At 31.5% G+C, this 16,044-nt stretch overlaps 1 protein-coding gene across 4 annotated transcripts; it reads right to left on the reverse strand.

The window, feature by feature from the left end:
• LOC109349586 (type I inositol polyphosphate 5-phosphatase 2-like) lies at nucleotides 5,142-11,417 on the reverse strand. Of its 4 annotated transcripts, none has more exons than XM_019590446.1 (10): nucleotides 11,225-11,417; nucleotides 11,016-11,130; nucleotides 10,838-10,921; nucleotides 9,944-10,025; nucleotides 9,756-9,860; nucleotides 7,621-8,422; nucleotides 6,730-6,914; nucleotides 6,006-6,114; nucleotides 5,653-5,801; nucleotides 5,142-5,399 (listed from the first exon to the last, which is right to left on the reverse strand). In XM_019590446.1, the coding sequence occupies exons 1-10, from the start codon at nucleotides 11,252-11,254 to the stop codon at nucleotides 5,177-5,179; spliced, it is 1,884 nt and encodes a 627-aa protein (XP_019445991.1). In that variant the 5' UTR covers nucleotides 11,255-11,417; the 3' UTR covers nucleotides 5,142-5,176. The 4 variants fall into 4 exon arrangements, with proteins under 4 accessions (XP_019445991.1, XP_019445989.1, XP_019445992.1 ...); XM_019590444.1 differs by having other exon boundaries at nucleotides 9,944-10,031; nucleotides 11,225-11,415; XM_019590447.1 differs by having other exon boundaries at nucleotides 9,944-10,031; nucleotides 11,016-11,155; nucleotides 11,225-11,413.

Here is a 16,044-nt window from a genome sequence, read left to right on the forward strand (position 1 = left end):
TTTGTATTTATTTTAGACACTGCCTTTGAAATGAGAGAAAATTTGAAAAGTTTCTAAATTATTTAATTTGAAAAGTAACTAAAAATATGGACCTTTAAAATAATTTTAGTATCTATCCTATTTAGTACTAGAGAGGATCTAGGCTCTGCCTATTCTTCTTTGGTTTACTCTTAATTTATTTAGTTCTGATCTAGTATTTTCTATGTTCAGTACATCATTTTGGGTTGTTTAATTCGTCAAATTAGATGACAATCTACTATAATTTGAGACACATTATGAACCGGACCAAAAAAAGAGTAGCGTAAACATTAGGTTGAATTGAACCAATGAGTCTGGCGTTTATGACTATGACAAGTCTGAATTTCTGTTCACTTCATTTGGTCTAGTAAATATGACAGCATTTAAAAGATGATGAAATATCCCAAAAAAGAAGTGAAACTAGCAAATAAGTATCATATCTTCTATATTATTCTTTTATGTTTGTTTTAAATATATGTTGGTGGACATAGATTATTTGTTTTAAATGATGTCTTATTAAGTTCCAAATCAATCAAAATGTTACATTTTATTATTTTTTATTTTTAAAAATTTTCTTTTATTCATATGTTAATATATGATTGGTTTTGGATAGAAAATGAAACACCGTTTGAGACAGGTAATCCATATTCAGGCTACTTGTTAATTGGTTGTAAGAATTTTAACATTGTATTAAAGTTGGAGCCCTTTTCTCCTATTATTATCATGGTCAAAATATATCATTTAGTTATGAATTAAAGATAATTATTTGTTGGGTCTCAGAAACTTATAGTTATGTATAGAAACATATTGTAAATTAAGTTTGATATTGTATGTCTCATTTTGCTAACATGTGTCCACCATTTTTCATGAAGAATATGTTAACAATGTGTAACCAAAAAAGTGAATAAAAACAAAAGAATTTCTATTCAACTTTTCTCTCCTCACACCCAAAACTCCATTTGTTCCTACTCTGAGTGGAAAAATAAACGTTCTTCCTTAATGGCTTGAGAATAAAATTTGTCTGTTAGTGAAATGAAGATGGAGAAGTATGGTTTTCTCTTCTCTTTGGTTAGAGGCACACAAATGAGGTTTTGGGTTTTGGTTTTGCTTCTCATCTACGTGTGAAGAGTTTTTTCCGAGAAAGCATGTGAGAGAATGGAGTTTTGGGCAATTGGGCGTGGGGGAGGAAAAGAGAGACATTTTTTGTTTTTAATTTTTAATAACCTTGAAAACAATAAATCTTTTTTAAGTAAATGGTGATAATTTTGTCCTCTTTTTTTAGATACACATTACTAACATCTTACTTGGTAAAATAGAGTGTACTCATATTAATAAACCCATATATATATATAACATATTTCATTTACTCGAGAGTAATATAGTGATTTAGATTTACTCACAAATTTAAGTTATTGAATTCTCTTAGAATTAATGGTTAAGATGTGGAGTAAGTTTAAAAAATTTACTTTTTGATTATGTGAATCTCCTCCCATATATATATTAAGGGAGTGACTTAAGTGTGAATAATTCTTATATAAAAACTGCAAGAACAATAAATATGAGTCTTATAATTATATTTGAATGATTATGATTAAAAGTTATTTTGGGTCATATGTATAGATAGCAAGACGAGCTGCCCCACCTATTTTTCTTGTGTCCGTTTATGTCTGCAAAAATTTAAGCGAGCTTGGACAATCTCGCATTGGCTTAATGGAAGAAAAAAAATCTCTTCCTGTTTTAAAACAGGTTGCATGTGCCTTCCGGACATTGTTAAATAATTAAAAAATGAAATATTCATATAATAAATAAAATTAAATTAAATAAAGTAATTGAAGAAAAAATTAATAAAAACTTTGATATTTTTAATGAAGTTGAACAAATCAGATTTGCTTATAATTCTTTTAAGGATTAAACATTACATCATAAGTTATTTGAAATTTTCTAAATTTTTTCTTAAATTACGCTTTTCGGCACACATTGTCCAATGGAAATGCCTGCCAGTTTGGCGGGCGAAACGAGCATGACAACCAGGCAAATGAGTAAAATTTGTATACCCTGTCTGTAAAAAATACGTGTTATGCAGGCGCGTTGGCATGTATTGCTCATTTTACCATCTATAGTCGGGAGCACATCTGTTGTCATAGAATGTGTACCACTCAATGTGTTAGTGATTATGATCAGTTGAAAATTTTATTTAAATTAAATTTTTAATAATTAATTATTTTTCTGACCAATAATAAGTATCGGCACATGGAGTGTACATTATTTTGGGACATGAGATATCTATCCTCTACAGTCACATCATCGCTTTAACAAAGTCATATGAATGTATCTTTTAATTGTAATTGTTCAAATAAGATTTAATATTCATATTAAGTATTTTTTTTCTTTCATAATAACACATTATTCTCTCTATATATATCAAGGGCTTTTGTAAAATGACATCCTAAACATAAGTCATGTTCACATATTAGAAAAATCATAATAAATCTGTATTTATATTTGTGATGTAAGGTTTTATTATATATCATAAGAATTATACTAATGAAATATTAAAAATTCAATTTCTGAGGTAATAACCTGTTTGGAGACAATCACAACTTTAATGAATTTATTATCAATAGGATGAAGAGATAACTTTGATTTTACCAAAAATATATATTAAAAACGATATTAAATATGTATTTATGTTAATATGTACACGGGCTGTAGTATATGGACTTAATGGGCCCTGAAATGTAAATCTAATTTCCACCCGATTCAACACGCAGCGGAACAAAAACCCTAATGTTGCATGGAACCCTAATTCGCGTGTATAAATAAATTATCACCGATTCAACCATCACAATGTCCCTCGTCTCTCCTCTCTTCTTTACATAGTTTCATCGCATTGAAATTCTCCTCGCTTCTTATAATGAATTGTTTTTAGCTTTGTAGTAAAAAAATAATGCAATCTTCATGAAATAATGATTTGGAAAAAGTTGCAGACCTCAATTGTTCATATCTAGTTCTCAGTTTTGTTGATGAAAGTGTATTGAGTCTGTGATGAAGATATAACCGTGCCTGAGACGAGTCTCAATAGAGATTGTCACTGACGGCGCAATCCTCTAAGAAGTTCTGAGCTCAATCTCTTTTCTTTTTTTCTCACTTTTTTAAATTCCCCAATCACCCTATGTTTATATTTGTGTAATTACTCGTTTTTATAAAGAATGTTTCAGAGTTGGTGTTGGTGATTTCTTGATTTTTTAGGGTTTGGTAAATTTGTTAAAATTGAATAGCGATGTGATGATAACAAATCATGTCTGTCAATCCGCTGATATCTTGTGATGTATTCATGTATCCCGACAGGTTCTGATCGCTATCTATTTCCTATTCTTCCTAATTTTTATTGCATTGTTTATGTTTTTTGTTCTTTCTTTTTTGGAGTAGTTGAGGATGATTTTGAGTATTTAGTATAGGGTTGTCATGTTTTTGAAATGAAAATAGTGTTGGGCATGTGATGAATCTGATATTGTAAATGGGTAATTTGCATCTGAATTACTTTGATGTTACATCACCTTGGAGAACTGATGCCCACGTCGTCACACTAATCTTTTCATTCTTTTTAACAGTGGTTTTTGTTTTTAATCCTTTTCTTTTCCTTTTGGAATCACACTTTCAGTTTTATGAAATATACAAAATCCAATTAACAACATTAACTTTACTATTTTTTAGAGTAAATCAAGTAATTTTATTTGTTTGGCACCCTTTCAAACACATCATGCATGATATAGTCCTTAATTTTTTTTACTACTCAAGCCCTCAGCCCATCACCTAATCTTTATGTGTTATGAGGTAAAGAGGAGACAAGGGACAAAGATGAGGAAAGAATGGAAGGGGAAAATAAGGCTAACCTATATTTGGAAGGCTAAAGATATTGCAAAATTAATTTTTTATTCTTTCTATAAAAGTCTAATTAATAATAATAATATAAATAAAATATAATTATAAAATTATATAAAAACACTATAGAAAACTTTAAATTGGGGTACTATAGATCTCCTTCCCTGTGGAACAAGGCTTTCAAATAGATCCTAGGGGGTTCTTATTACTCATGAGAAAGGGACAAAGACATAAAATGAATTGTAGATGTGAAACTTCTCTAGATTAAAGTATTCAGATAATTAGATTGATGATTAATGTTTTAACAATGTTGATTATAGATTCATAATATAGATTCTTCATTTTATGTCAGTTTCACTTTTTAATGTTATTCTGGACAAATTATGAGTCTGTTACTAGGTAGAGATGGTTTGTAAGGAAAAAATGGTTAGAAGATCAATGAATAATACCGGTACTCGTTTTTGCGACAAATAGATTTTACTATATATCATACAGAGCTGTTAAGGAACATATTTGTAAGCAACTAGTAAATTTCTTTATGTGGCATATTTATTGCTGGATATCAAATTCACTTTTTCCTAATAGTGAACTAATTTGAAGGTACCTAGTCCTTATTTTCATCAAATTAGAGCCAGTTTTCTTAAGCAAGTAATATCTTCAATGTGTCTCTAAAACAAGTCTCTTCTTTTTGCTTGTTTAGTCTCTGAAGTTATAAATACACATAGCTTTTAAAGGACTATAGATCATCTGGAACTTTATAGAAAGAGATTAATCATTTAAGATTGTACGAACAAAATTCCACTGAAGTGAATTACTATCTACCAAATCATGCATTTCGAATTCATATTCATTTGACAAAATGTGGGTGTTAGTCTTTGAATCTTTATAGTATTCCTATTCAATAAAACCACAGCATTTGTAAACATTTCTGTTACATGATATACGTTTATTGATAAGATGGTACTTATGTTCTTAATGAAGAAGTACTTGCAGTTAGAAACAACAGATAAGACTTATGTATTTATTCATTTTCTTTACCAGCCAAAATTATTTCCTAAGTACAGTTCAAAAATTGGGTATTGAACAGAGAAAAATATAATACATTTGCCAATCACTAGTATGATGATCGTAGATCTCCATCTTGACCGAGGTTAGAAATTCAGATCCTCTTTAGTCAAGATTTAGATCTATTACTCATCATACCCTTTACATACAATATGATTGACAATTTTAATCTTAAATATAGAAATAAATGCAATAACTTGTTGATTCTTTTCTAGTATGATTGGAAGTCCACATCATCCATAAAGTAGACCTCTGGCTCTGGGTGCACTGCTGTACTAGTAAAATTTAGAGCTCTTTGTAGCTTGTGCTGGTCAAATACTTCAACATCAACCAAGAATATTGAACTAACTGGTCTATGATCTGAGAGCTTATTTGTTGCACTCCCATATTTAAGTTGCTTTATTCCTTTTCCTAGCCACAAAATACGATCACACCTGCATAAACCACTTACATTATCACTTACAATGCATGTATCCATCAATGAATCTTGCATGGATAGTGTAATAGTGTCATAGTGTCACTGTGTCTGTTAGGAACAACTAATCAAAATCTTAATTAAGCATTTGCTAAAAACATTTTAAAGTTAAGTTAACATTTTGATTGGTTGTGCCCATTAGGCACATGGATATGCAAGAATCATAATGATGCAAAAATACTCACTAGTTTGCTATACAGAATTGCACTTACCAGGCTGGAGATCTTTTCTTTTCCCCTTCTTTTGGGTTCTCACCAAAATATTTATCAGAATTAAATTCGTACTTGTAAGTTGGAGGGAAGTTTATTAAGCCTTCTTTCCATCCTTCAAATACATGCCCACTGTATAATTCATTACTTAGCTGCATATAATATCAGAAACAATTAGATATTCTCTTGGATAAAAATCATATGAATCTAAGTGAGGTGCCAATACTCTCCTTTTGTAACTCTAGGCATATATATTGTAGCATGCATATTTTCAAGCAGTGAGTACTTGATATAAATTAAAATTTCACTTTAGAGTTTAGAGACCAAAAAACTGGTATTGGTTTCATAAATTTCACCTGATCATAATTCATCAGCTCATCCCACTTCTTTAAAGCCACCAGCTTTCGAACCTCCACATCCAACATATTCATCCGATAATTCAGATCTCCAAACCAGAAAATCTTACTGTTAACAAAGAAGCAAATCAGCAACCAATCAATGAGTCAAACCTTCTGATTTAAAATACAATAATGCGAACTTGTAGATACAATAAGCAACATATAAACCATTATAGCTAACAATAAAATAACATCTTCAGTCTACATGTGTAAGCACAGGATATTCTCATTCTATGAATTGTTTTTGTTCATTTAAGTTTTAGCCAGCAAAGTACTTTCTCATCATCTGTGGTTTTGGCAGACTTGTTTTATTTACTTGGAATTCATGTAAGATACCTGCATGCAATTTCTTCACTTGACTCTAGTTGTTTCTCCATTGAATATATTTTCTTTTTCAATACTTGTTTCATTAAATTTATTGACATTTTCATGGATGGTAATATGGTATGATGGTGCTTCTGAGGTTTATTATAAATCATGACTTCATATACTATTTTCATATTGGCTACATCAAATGAGTTAAATTTTTTGGATAGATAACATTCTGGTTGTTTATCAAATGTCCAACTTGTTGTTATTGGTAGGAAAAATATTGAAGTCTAAATTAATAACACCCCTTTGCTTCTGTTAAAGTTCATAAGGTGATTTTAAAGGACAATTGTGAACACAAAGTGAAACTTACTCATGAGATGGGATTGTTTGTGGTTGATCTTTATCAATGATAGATGAGAAGCAAGTGCGTCGAATAATTTCTTGAACATCTGAGTTCCGTTTTTGTTCAGCTCCATCCTTCTGACCAGAAGTCAGATGACAACAAACAAAGCACAAACGTGACTGAAAGAGAGACATACTAACTGAAACAGACCCCTGCATCAATGACAAGTTGTGAATGAACAAGTTCTAACTGTAACTGCATACATGCGGCGAGTTTTCTTATGCTTTATTCATATGAAAATGTTTCATATATGTCTTGTGTGCCACAGATTTTGTACTCGCAAAATGCTGTTATAGAATGAAAAGTTGCACGAAAGTTGTCGCAACAGGCCTCTTACAGATAACATTGCACATGGTCTGCCACTGATCACATTACAACACAACATAATATGAAGGGCACTAGTCATAAAAACTGATATTAATGAACAAATAAAAGTATAAGACACTGCTTTGGTCACCTTTGTACTATATATGAGGCAAGTACCCTTTCACCACATGATGAGGTGCAAATGTGATCAGTGTAGATACTGTTTGCACTTCTTTAATGCATGTCTTACATGCTAATGTGCTATTGACTTATACTTCAATGCCAATATGCCATATGATGCTTTGTTAACATTTGACATGAAATTCCTTGAATACATTGGATATAAATCTACGTGGTGTAAAATGTGCATGAGTTTAATTGTCATATGCACGGACAGTGTAAAAGTTTTACGGTAACATCTAATGATATTTTGACAAATCAACATTTGACATTTCTCTCTGATCAATAAAAAATGTACAAATATCAAAACATTAATGGATGTCAATATAAAAAGTGCATACTACTACAACTCAATGTGCAGTATCCTATTACCTTGTTCCCCATGTAGCCCATAAGACCAATTCCAACTTGAGAAACTTTCAAATTATTGATGTGCCTTCTCAACTTTCTCTGCACCCAAATAGATACATATATCCCCACCATCTGCTTACTAACAATCCTGACATACTTAGGATGTGACTTCATGTTGCCTAGTCCATTATGATTATCATCTTCGTTATTTGGTAATTCAAGAAAATCATCATCTTCCTCATCTGATAAAATGTCGGATACATCAATTGAATCAGTTGCTACTTCAGGCATCATTTGCTGTTCTTTCCAAAACAAACTCAAGTTTCCAGAACTATGATGCGAACGTTTCATTCCACCACCACCGCTGCCGCCATATACCAAATCATTACTCTCCATCCAGTTAAAGCCAATTCTTGCTGAGCTGCTCAATACTCTTCTCAATTTTGGATTTGAACCTATTTGAGGGATTGCATCTAATGGAAGTTCAGGCCAGTCAAGTCTAGTTTTATGATCAACAACACCATATATATTTCTCAACTGTAAATTCTTTCCTATACCAATAATATCTTCCACCTCCTGCTGTTCCAGCTCATCATAATCGAAAGTTTCGATATCTAATGGATTAGCATCTATACTATCTGCTAGAATATCAGCAGCAGAAGCATGTACAGGAGAAGTAGGAGCACTGTAGCTTTTGTGTTTACTTTCAGGTTCAGAAGATTTGTTTAGAGTTCTTCTTATGATTGCCTCCCATTTTGGGATTGGAGTATTATCCTCTGCTCCAAGTACATTTCCAGCACTCAATGGAACTACCTCTTGAAAACTGTGAAAAGCAGCACTTTATGTTAGCTGCAAAAGTTAGGTTATTTCAATAATCAATTATAATCGAATCAGTTATGTTTGGATATATTTGTTGAAAAACCATTTTATGATTATCTTTTGTTTAGATTGCGTAAAAAGTTACAAAATAAAGATAAGAAACAAATCAAACTATTTTGCCAAAAAGGATAAGATGTTGACTAGTACAAGTGAGAAAAATTATCAATGAAAGACCTTATAAGCCGTTTTTCGCCACCAATTAAGTCCTCATAGGTCCTTCCAATAACTTAAGTCAACAATTAAGTCATTCAATTTAATAATGTTTTACATGTTATATGGACTTAGGTGGTGACACAACTTTGGGGGAACAAACTGATGACACTGTTATCTTTTCTTGACAGGACTAAGTTGACTAAATTGAAGGTATCTTATCTTGGCAGAACTAAAATGAAGGTTTACTCATAATGTTACAAGTTACAACCACCAAAGAGAACCAAGCTCATAAGACCATACTGCAACTAAAGCTATGTACAAACATATCATCCTATTAGACCAAAGTGCTTGTAGAAGGCTTAACTTAGCAGAAGGACACAGGTATGCTGTAACTGGTAAATCTGGACCATTCAATTCTATTGTTATTGGAAATTATGATATAGCTTTTCTACTCAGTAAAGAGTACAGGTACTATATATTTTTTTATCAACTTGGTCATAGAATATTTTTGTTTCATTTTAGTCCTTTAAGTTATTTTCTGTTAGTTATGCTATGTCAGTCCTTTTGTAGTTTTCAAACTAGTTTTTAATGGTATAGTTTCTCATAAAAATAATAGACATGTTATATATCTTTTCATTTTGAAAAACTCGTTGGGTAGGACCAGAGTGAAACAAAAAGAAAACAAGACCAAATTGTAAAACAAATAAAGATATGGGACAAATCAACGTACTTTGCCAGAAGGAGTGGCAGACGATTCTCATATCAGATGTTGAGTTTAAAAGACTAGATCCATTCTTATGAACCATAGGAGTGAAAATAGGGATAAAGATCATCATAAAATAGTTCATAGTTATATAGAAAAATGAAACTCTAAGAACTTCATAAACAAGAATACAAGATTACTGTAATAGTAAAGCTATGCACCTATCAGGTTATTAATGGAAAAGTAATCCAATAGTATATGAAGTTCTGCCAGAAATTTAATGATTAATCAAAAAAATAAGTCATGATGTCAAAGAAGTAAACATAGAACGCCAACTAAAGTGATTTACGGCAGATTTTGATAATCAAAACACAAACACTTCAGAAACATTAAAGCATCAAGGAACTTGAAAACCACTCACCCAATAATGTAAATATCTGCTGGCTCTTCAGTACAAAGCCAGTCCTCAATCTCAAGATCCTTGCTTGGAAGTTTTCCAGCAACATTCCAAGTCCCAATTGTTATCCTGAAAAATGAACATTCTATGTAGCATTTCTGATTAACATTAAAAAATTAATAACATGCTACATAACTAGATTACCAACATACCTCACTTCCTTTTTATTTATGTACTGAGCACGCAGAGTTTCTGATTTTCCTCTCCTGTGTCTCATCTTGTAGCCCTTACAAACTGCATCTGAATTACACACATGACAGATTTTAACACTCGGTCTCAGAAATATAAATCATTTGAAGTTCATAAAATTAGTCAAGCTAGTTGCACTTCAGCTCATTACTTGCAGCATAAGCAATTGTTCATACCAGAGCCAAGCTAGCCCAAGTAAAAGGCCTAAATCAATTATCCTTGTTTGGCCTGAGCCACCTTGATAACAAATGACCCAAAGCCGGCCTCCAAACAGCATGGATCGAACTCTCATCCGGCCCAACCGAATATCTAAGCGAACTGGAACTCGAATATTCTAGAAATTCTCCTGAGAACCCTTAACAAGTGTCACAAGAGAGAAGATTTGGCATTCTCTATCCACCCCCTGGAGTCTCCCTAACCAATTGAGATTACTGGACCCACCTATGCAATAGAAGAGGAACATCTCAAGCAAAACCAATTCTTATTCTTACTTTTTACCACTTATATGAGTGATTGATGCATCAGAGTGCTTTTACAGATACCCGCACCAGAGTCGGACAAAGAGGAGAAAAGGAGCTCATGTCACATTTCGGTGTGACACTCATTCTTCAAGTGTCTCGTCAGAACAATATAAAAAAGTCATGTGTAAGTTGGTATGTTAAAAACTTTAACTTCAAGTTTAAGAAAATTGTTTTCCATGTCTACCAAAAGGTGCGAAGAAAGTTATGCAATCCATGACAAGGTGCTATCTTTAGATTCCAGACTTCATAGGAAGCTACTATTATAAAGATTATAACCAGGGAAAGCAATGGCTGAAGGTCTATAACTAAAAGAACAAAGAGCACATGGACACTTGCCTGGTGGTTGAGATGGGAATATTGGTTGTGTTTTACATGGATTATCTTCATGCAAACCCATTCTTGAATCTTTAAGAGAACAAGCTGGATGGAGTTCAAAAGAACAGAAATGAAAAAACAATGAAAAGAGAGAAAAAGGTAAGTCCAAAAAAAGAATATATCAAAACTTGAAGCATACCATCATCTTCACTCCCAGCTTCAGTTTCAGTATCCGCTTCATCTTCACTAAAATCATATACCTTTGGCTTTATGTTTAACCATTTCTTCATCACAATGGAGGGCCAAAAGGCCTGCTTTGAAATAAAGTTAAGAAGTTTGGTGTGAAGTAATAGAATGTGATACATAAACTCTGAAAGTAAGTTACATATGCATGATGTTAAAGCTTACCTCTGATCTTCTTCCTCTCCTTGTTTTCATTGTCTCAGGTCTAAAGATTATAATAACTGAACCAAAAAAGCTATTGTTATAGTGTCAGACTTTCAAAGCTCATGCTCTTAAATATGGAAACGAGTCCCTAACATTTGTTAGGCCAATATTTGACAGTTAATATTTAAATAATAGTTCTTCTCAGGTTGTAATAATTAACTAAACAAAGTTGTAGTTATTTCAGTGCCCAATAAAAGAAGGGAAATCCTTATTAGGAACATAGAGAAAAGGACAGAAAATGTTGTGACTACATCAGCAAGACATCCACCAACACAACTTGCATAGGGATAAAATAATACTTCTGGTCCTCATTGCAGCACTTCTCAAATTTTCTCTCTTTTATTTTTATTTTGTAGCATATTTGCATATTTGGGTAGTGTTTAACTAGAGTGTAAAGTTATGTCTAAAATGATGATTCCAGAATTTAAATTTTGAGCACCTAAAGTTGTAAGGAAAGTTTCTCTTGAATTATAGTCTACTTCTACTACTATCAATTATTGATGGATCATGGATGCAGTTCTCCATTTTCTGATAATAAAAAATAGGAAAAGATGCTCTTATATTAATTGAAATGTGAGAAAACAACACAAAATATCATTTTCAAGGGAACACAGACATAAGAATTTATGAAAGATAAGTCACTGAGGCAGAAGCACCAGCACACAAGAACTATTGTATCAATAGTATTCAGAGGGAGTAGGAAAGAAATTTAAAAAGGGAAATATTTTTAAATTATTTTTTCATATTCAATGAAGCAAGTAGCTAATAAGAAACTAACTAAAAAAAGTAAAAAAATCCAAATGGGCATTTTTTATTAATTATTAGAACAATAATGCAAATAATAATATAGCCTCCCTATAAGTGCAGATTTACTACAGCCACAAAATGTAGAGACTAATACATCAGCATACACCAAAATTGATGAGGACTGGCAACACAAAAAGAAGGAGTAGATACCAAATAAAGTATATAGTAACAGCCAAGATTTGTCAATGACCTCACAAATTGTAAGGTTTCTGTAGCAAGGAACGACCTTATATTAAACAAACAAACCATAGTTGAGACTTAAGGCTTAAATAAATTAATGCTTAGCTTCAATAGGCAATTAACCACTAAGTGTAATCTGATTAAGATTCATTATTTCAAATACAGCTGTAGAGCCATTGTATAGCAAGGCAACCATATTCAAATCTTCATTTTATTTTCTCCATGCAAATATGGCTTCCAATACTAGAGGCAGATGCTAACATATGGTGTATGAAACAAAAATTAACGATTCAAATTTCAATTTTTTTAAAATAATGTAAAAATCATCAAATATCATTTTCTCTTATATTCCAGTACTAGAGTATTACAAGAGAGGATACATACAAATATAGGTTTGGAGATAGATAGAAACCCATCCTAAAACTCTAGAGTCTAGACTCTAGAGCCTGCATTAGGTTGTTAGTTAATAGAGGCTCCCACACTTGGATATTTAGATCATAGCCCTTTACATTATTTTCTTTGCTTTTCTTATTTGTATAGTTGCCTTTAATTAGCAATCTCATCAGATTTTAGATAATCGATTTTTTGGATAAATCTGAATAGGATGAGACTTTGACCTTCTCCCATATGTCTTCTAGGCAGGAACAAGGGAAGTGTGTGACACTAAATATTAAGAGATTGGAATTCTTGGCTATGATACAAAATATAATGTAAGATCATAACATTATGACTTTTTAGTGAGAAGATTGATGTATTTTTAACTTATGTCACTTTCCTCCTTACTTTTCAAGGCAGGATTTCATGGGGTGAAACTTAGGATGGGTTAGTGATACTCATTAGGATTCCAGGGCCAAAATCATGGGTGAAATCTGGAAAAGTGAAAAATCACATAAATGAGTTTTGATAAGAAATATATGATATTTAATTTATCTACTCTTTCACAATGTAGAACTTCTTTATTGCACTGCTTACATTTGGGATACCCAACATGGGCATTAAACATTTATGAAATAATGAAAATATATGATTTATAGCATAAAAGAAAGCCACATCTTCTATCCTAAAGCTTATATACTTCATATACCTTTATTTTTTGTTGGTCAGAAAAATAAAACATGAATCAAATATAAATTAAGTTTACATTTTTCTAACCAATGAAAATGGAAGGATATAGGAAATATTTAAATTTAAATATTTAATACTCCCCAGATATGGAAGATTAGCAGAATTTTATGTCAAGGCTCATAAAGTTTTATGTCATCAGTTAACTTTCCAATACTATTTATTGATGTTAAAATACGATCAAATATAGAGAAAACAGGTTAGAGTATAGGAATTAAATAAAACTAATTTGAGGCCACACAGAGAACCCCATTATTGGTCCCCTCATAATCAAACTCACGTACTATTGTTGACTCTCCTTATTCTCTACGTGCTTTTCTCTCTCTTCATATTAGGCACCTCTATTTACTATTTAGAAGATCTTGATGACCTAGAGCTCAACAAAACGGATGAGGATCCTCTCCGGTACTCTGAAAAATGGAATACCTTAATTATCATATATATGTATTTGAACCCAAAGTAAATATATTGACTGAATAAAACTGAAAGACGAGGGAAATAATAGGAATAGTGAAATCATGGTTGTAGGACCAAGTAGCGCACCATATGTGAATGTAATAGTTACAAGTCTTCATTACCAATAAGCAACCATCTCATCTAAGTGTATGTGAATGACTATCAAGGACAAGGTTGTGGGGTATAGAGAAGATTGGCATCTAAGACTTTTATATTACTAGATCTCCTTTGAACTTTCAACAGTACATTATTTAGCTTTAAGTAAACAGATTAATGTTAGTACTTAGTAGGGGATGTGGATCACCTGTTCCATTTGGTGTCCTCATCCAATCAGAAAAGTTTATTTGATTAAAAGTAAAAATTATAATATTATAAATTAATATTTGTATATTATTCTATAAATTTTGATTTGCTTGATACATGAGGATAAGATTTTTTTAAGACAGATGATCGTTTTCCCTTAGCAGTTGCTTTTAGTAAACAATTTCATCCTTGTAAGCCACCATGCATGTGGAATTAATGTGAATATCAACACAATAATATTGTAATATATATTATTGTCTCCACTTATATATTTTTTTATGATATTAAGCAAGAAAGTTTTTGTTTGAAGTAATGAAAAATGATTATAAAATGGTTTGTGATGCTCTCCCATTTAGACTTTGCAGGGTGGGGGACACCAATGGGAATGTGTGAGAAAAGAAGGATACACAACTGTTTCATCAAATAAGTGAGTGATTTGGATTTGATTGGAGTCAAATAATTGCTATTTCACTGGAGGTGGCCTTTTATTTATTTATTTATTTTGAATTTGATATAGAACTTTTTAAGCAGTAATTCTCTGCTACACTTACTATGCAGTAATTTAACCAAGCAAAGCTGTAAATTAAATCTAGTAAAAATTACTTAAACAAATTAATTTTTACTATATTAATATATAATTAAATGGTAATATAAAAAGATAGTGAATTAGGAAAAAAAATCATGCTGGTAGAGCCAACCCACTATGTTGGGGACATTTCCAGCACTAGACATGAATAAAACATAACCTAGTCCTAGGTTGTATCATGTTTAAGAGAAACCTTCAATATTTTAACAAAGTTCTCATTAGGGTTTGTTCACTCATTAGGTTTCACTTTTAACAAAGTTCTCTTCAATATTTTATTAATAAGCCACTTAAACAGGTACTGAATTAACATTAGTTATTTTTACCGACCAAATTAATGAAAAAGGGCAAACACAATTTCATCTACGGATCATAAAACACCATGTCATTGCATTATTTATTTTTTGTCAAAATCCTATTTCATTGGTTTATCTTTCCATGGCTATTTCACCCCAATCCACTGATCCCTATCTCTCTTTCTTCCCCATATTTTTTTGTCTACCTAGTGGAATAATAATCTGTAATTATCGGGTAAAGTTAAAAATCCAAGGGTTTTAAGATTGGAATTTCAGTGAGTACTATGAAGATCATAGATGAAGAAAATGGTGAGAACTGAGAAGAGAGGTTGTGATTATTAACAGTTAAATCATAAGTGGATGACGACATGTTACACACCATGACGTATGGAGTAAACGAATGGCTGAAATTTAACAATTAGGAGATGAGGATAAGCATTAAATATGTCACTTAATTTCATCAATTACCGACCAAATTATTATTAATTGTTAATCTGTATTAATTATCTCACTTAAAATTAAATTTGTTTCATATTCCATACTCTTTTTTCTACTTGTCCTCCAACAAAATACCGCCAAAGAAATTCATGTGCTAAAAAGTGACACCAATTATGAAAGAAAATTTATGAGGTCAACCAATTTACATTTTCATCCAATTATCTAGAGCTCTCTTACATAAAACATATTTTCAGTAAGAGTTTAAAATTTATGATTGATAATGTAAAGTTTTTTAAACTATCAACATATCATTGATTATTGATTTGCATTACTTTTATTCAAGAGTCAACGATAGTTAATAAATTAATGACAGATGATTTACATTTTATACTATCAGCATATACATATTAAATCATTTTTTACTAATACTTGTTGCTAAACAAATTCATATTATTTTGTTTGGCCAACTAGGTCGTTATCATTTGGTTGTTAAAGCGGTAGGTAACATTTCACATTAAAAAGTCAAAAGCATCATATCTATTGTATAGGATGATCGTATACGTTCGTTGCACAAACAAATAGCTCTCAACATCTTC

Source organism: Lupinus angustifolius, chromosome LG06 (genome assembly GCF_001865875.1).
Source record: "Lupinus angustifolius cultivar Tanjil chromosome LG06, LupAngTanjil_v1.0, whole genome shotgun sequence".
NCBI classification, from domain to species: Eukaryota; Viridiplantae; Streptophyta; class Magnoliopsida; order Fabales; family Fabaceae; genus Lupinus; species Lupinus angustifolius.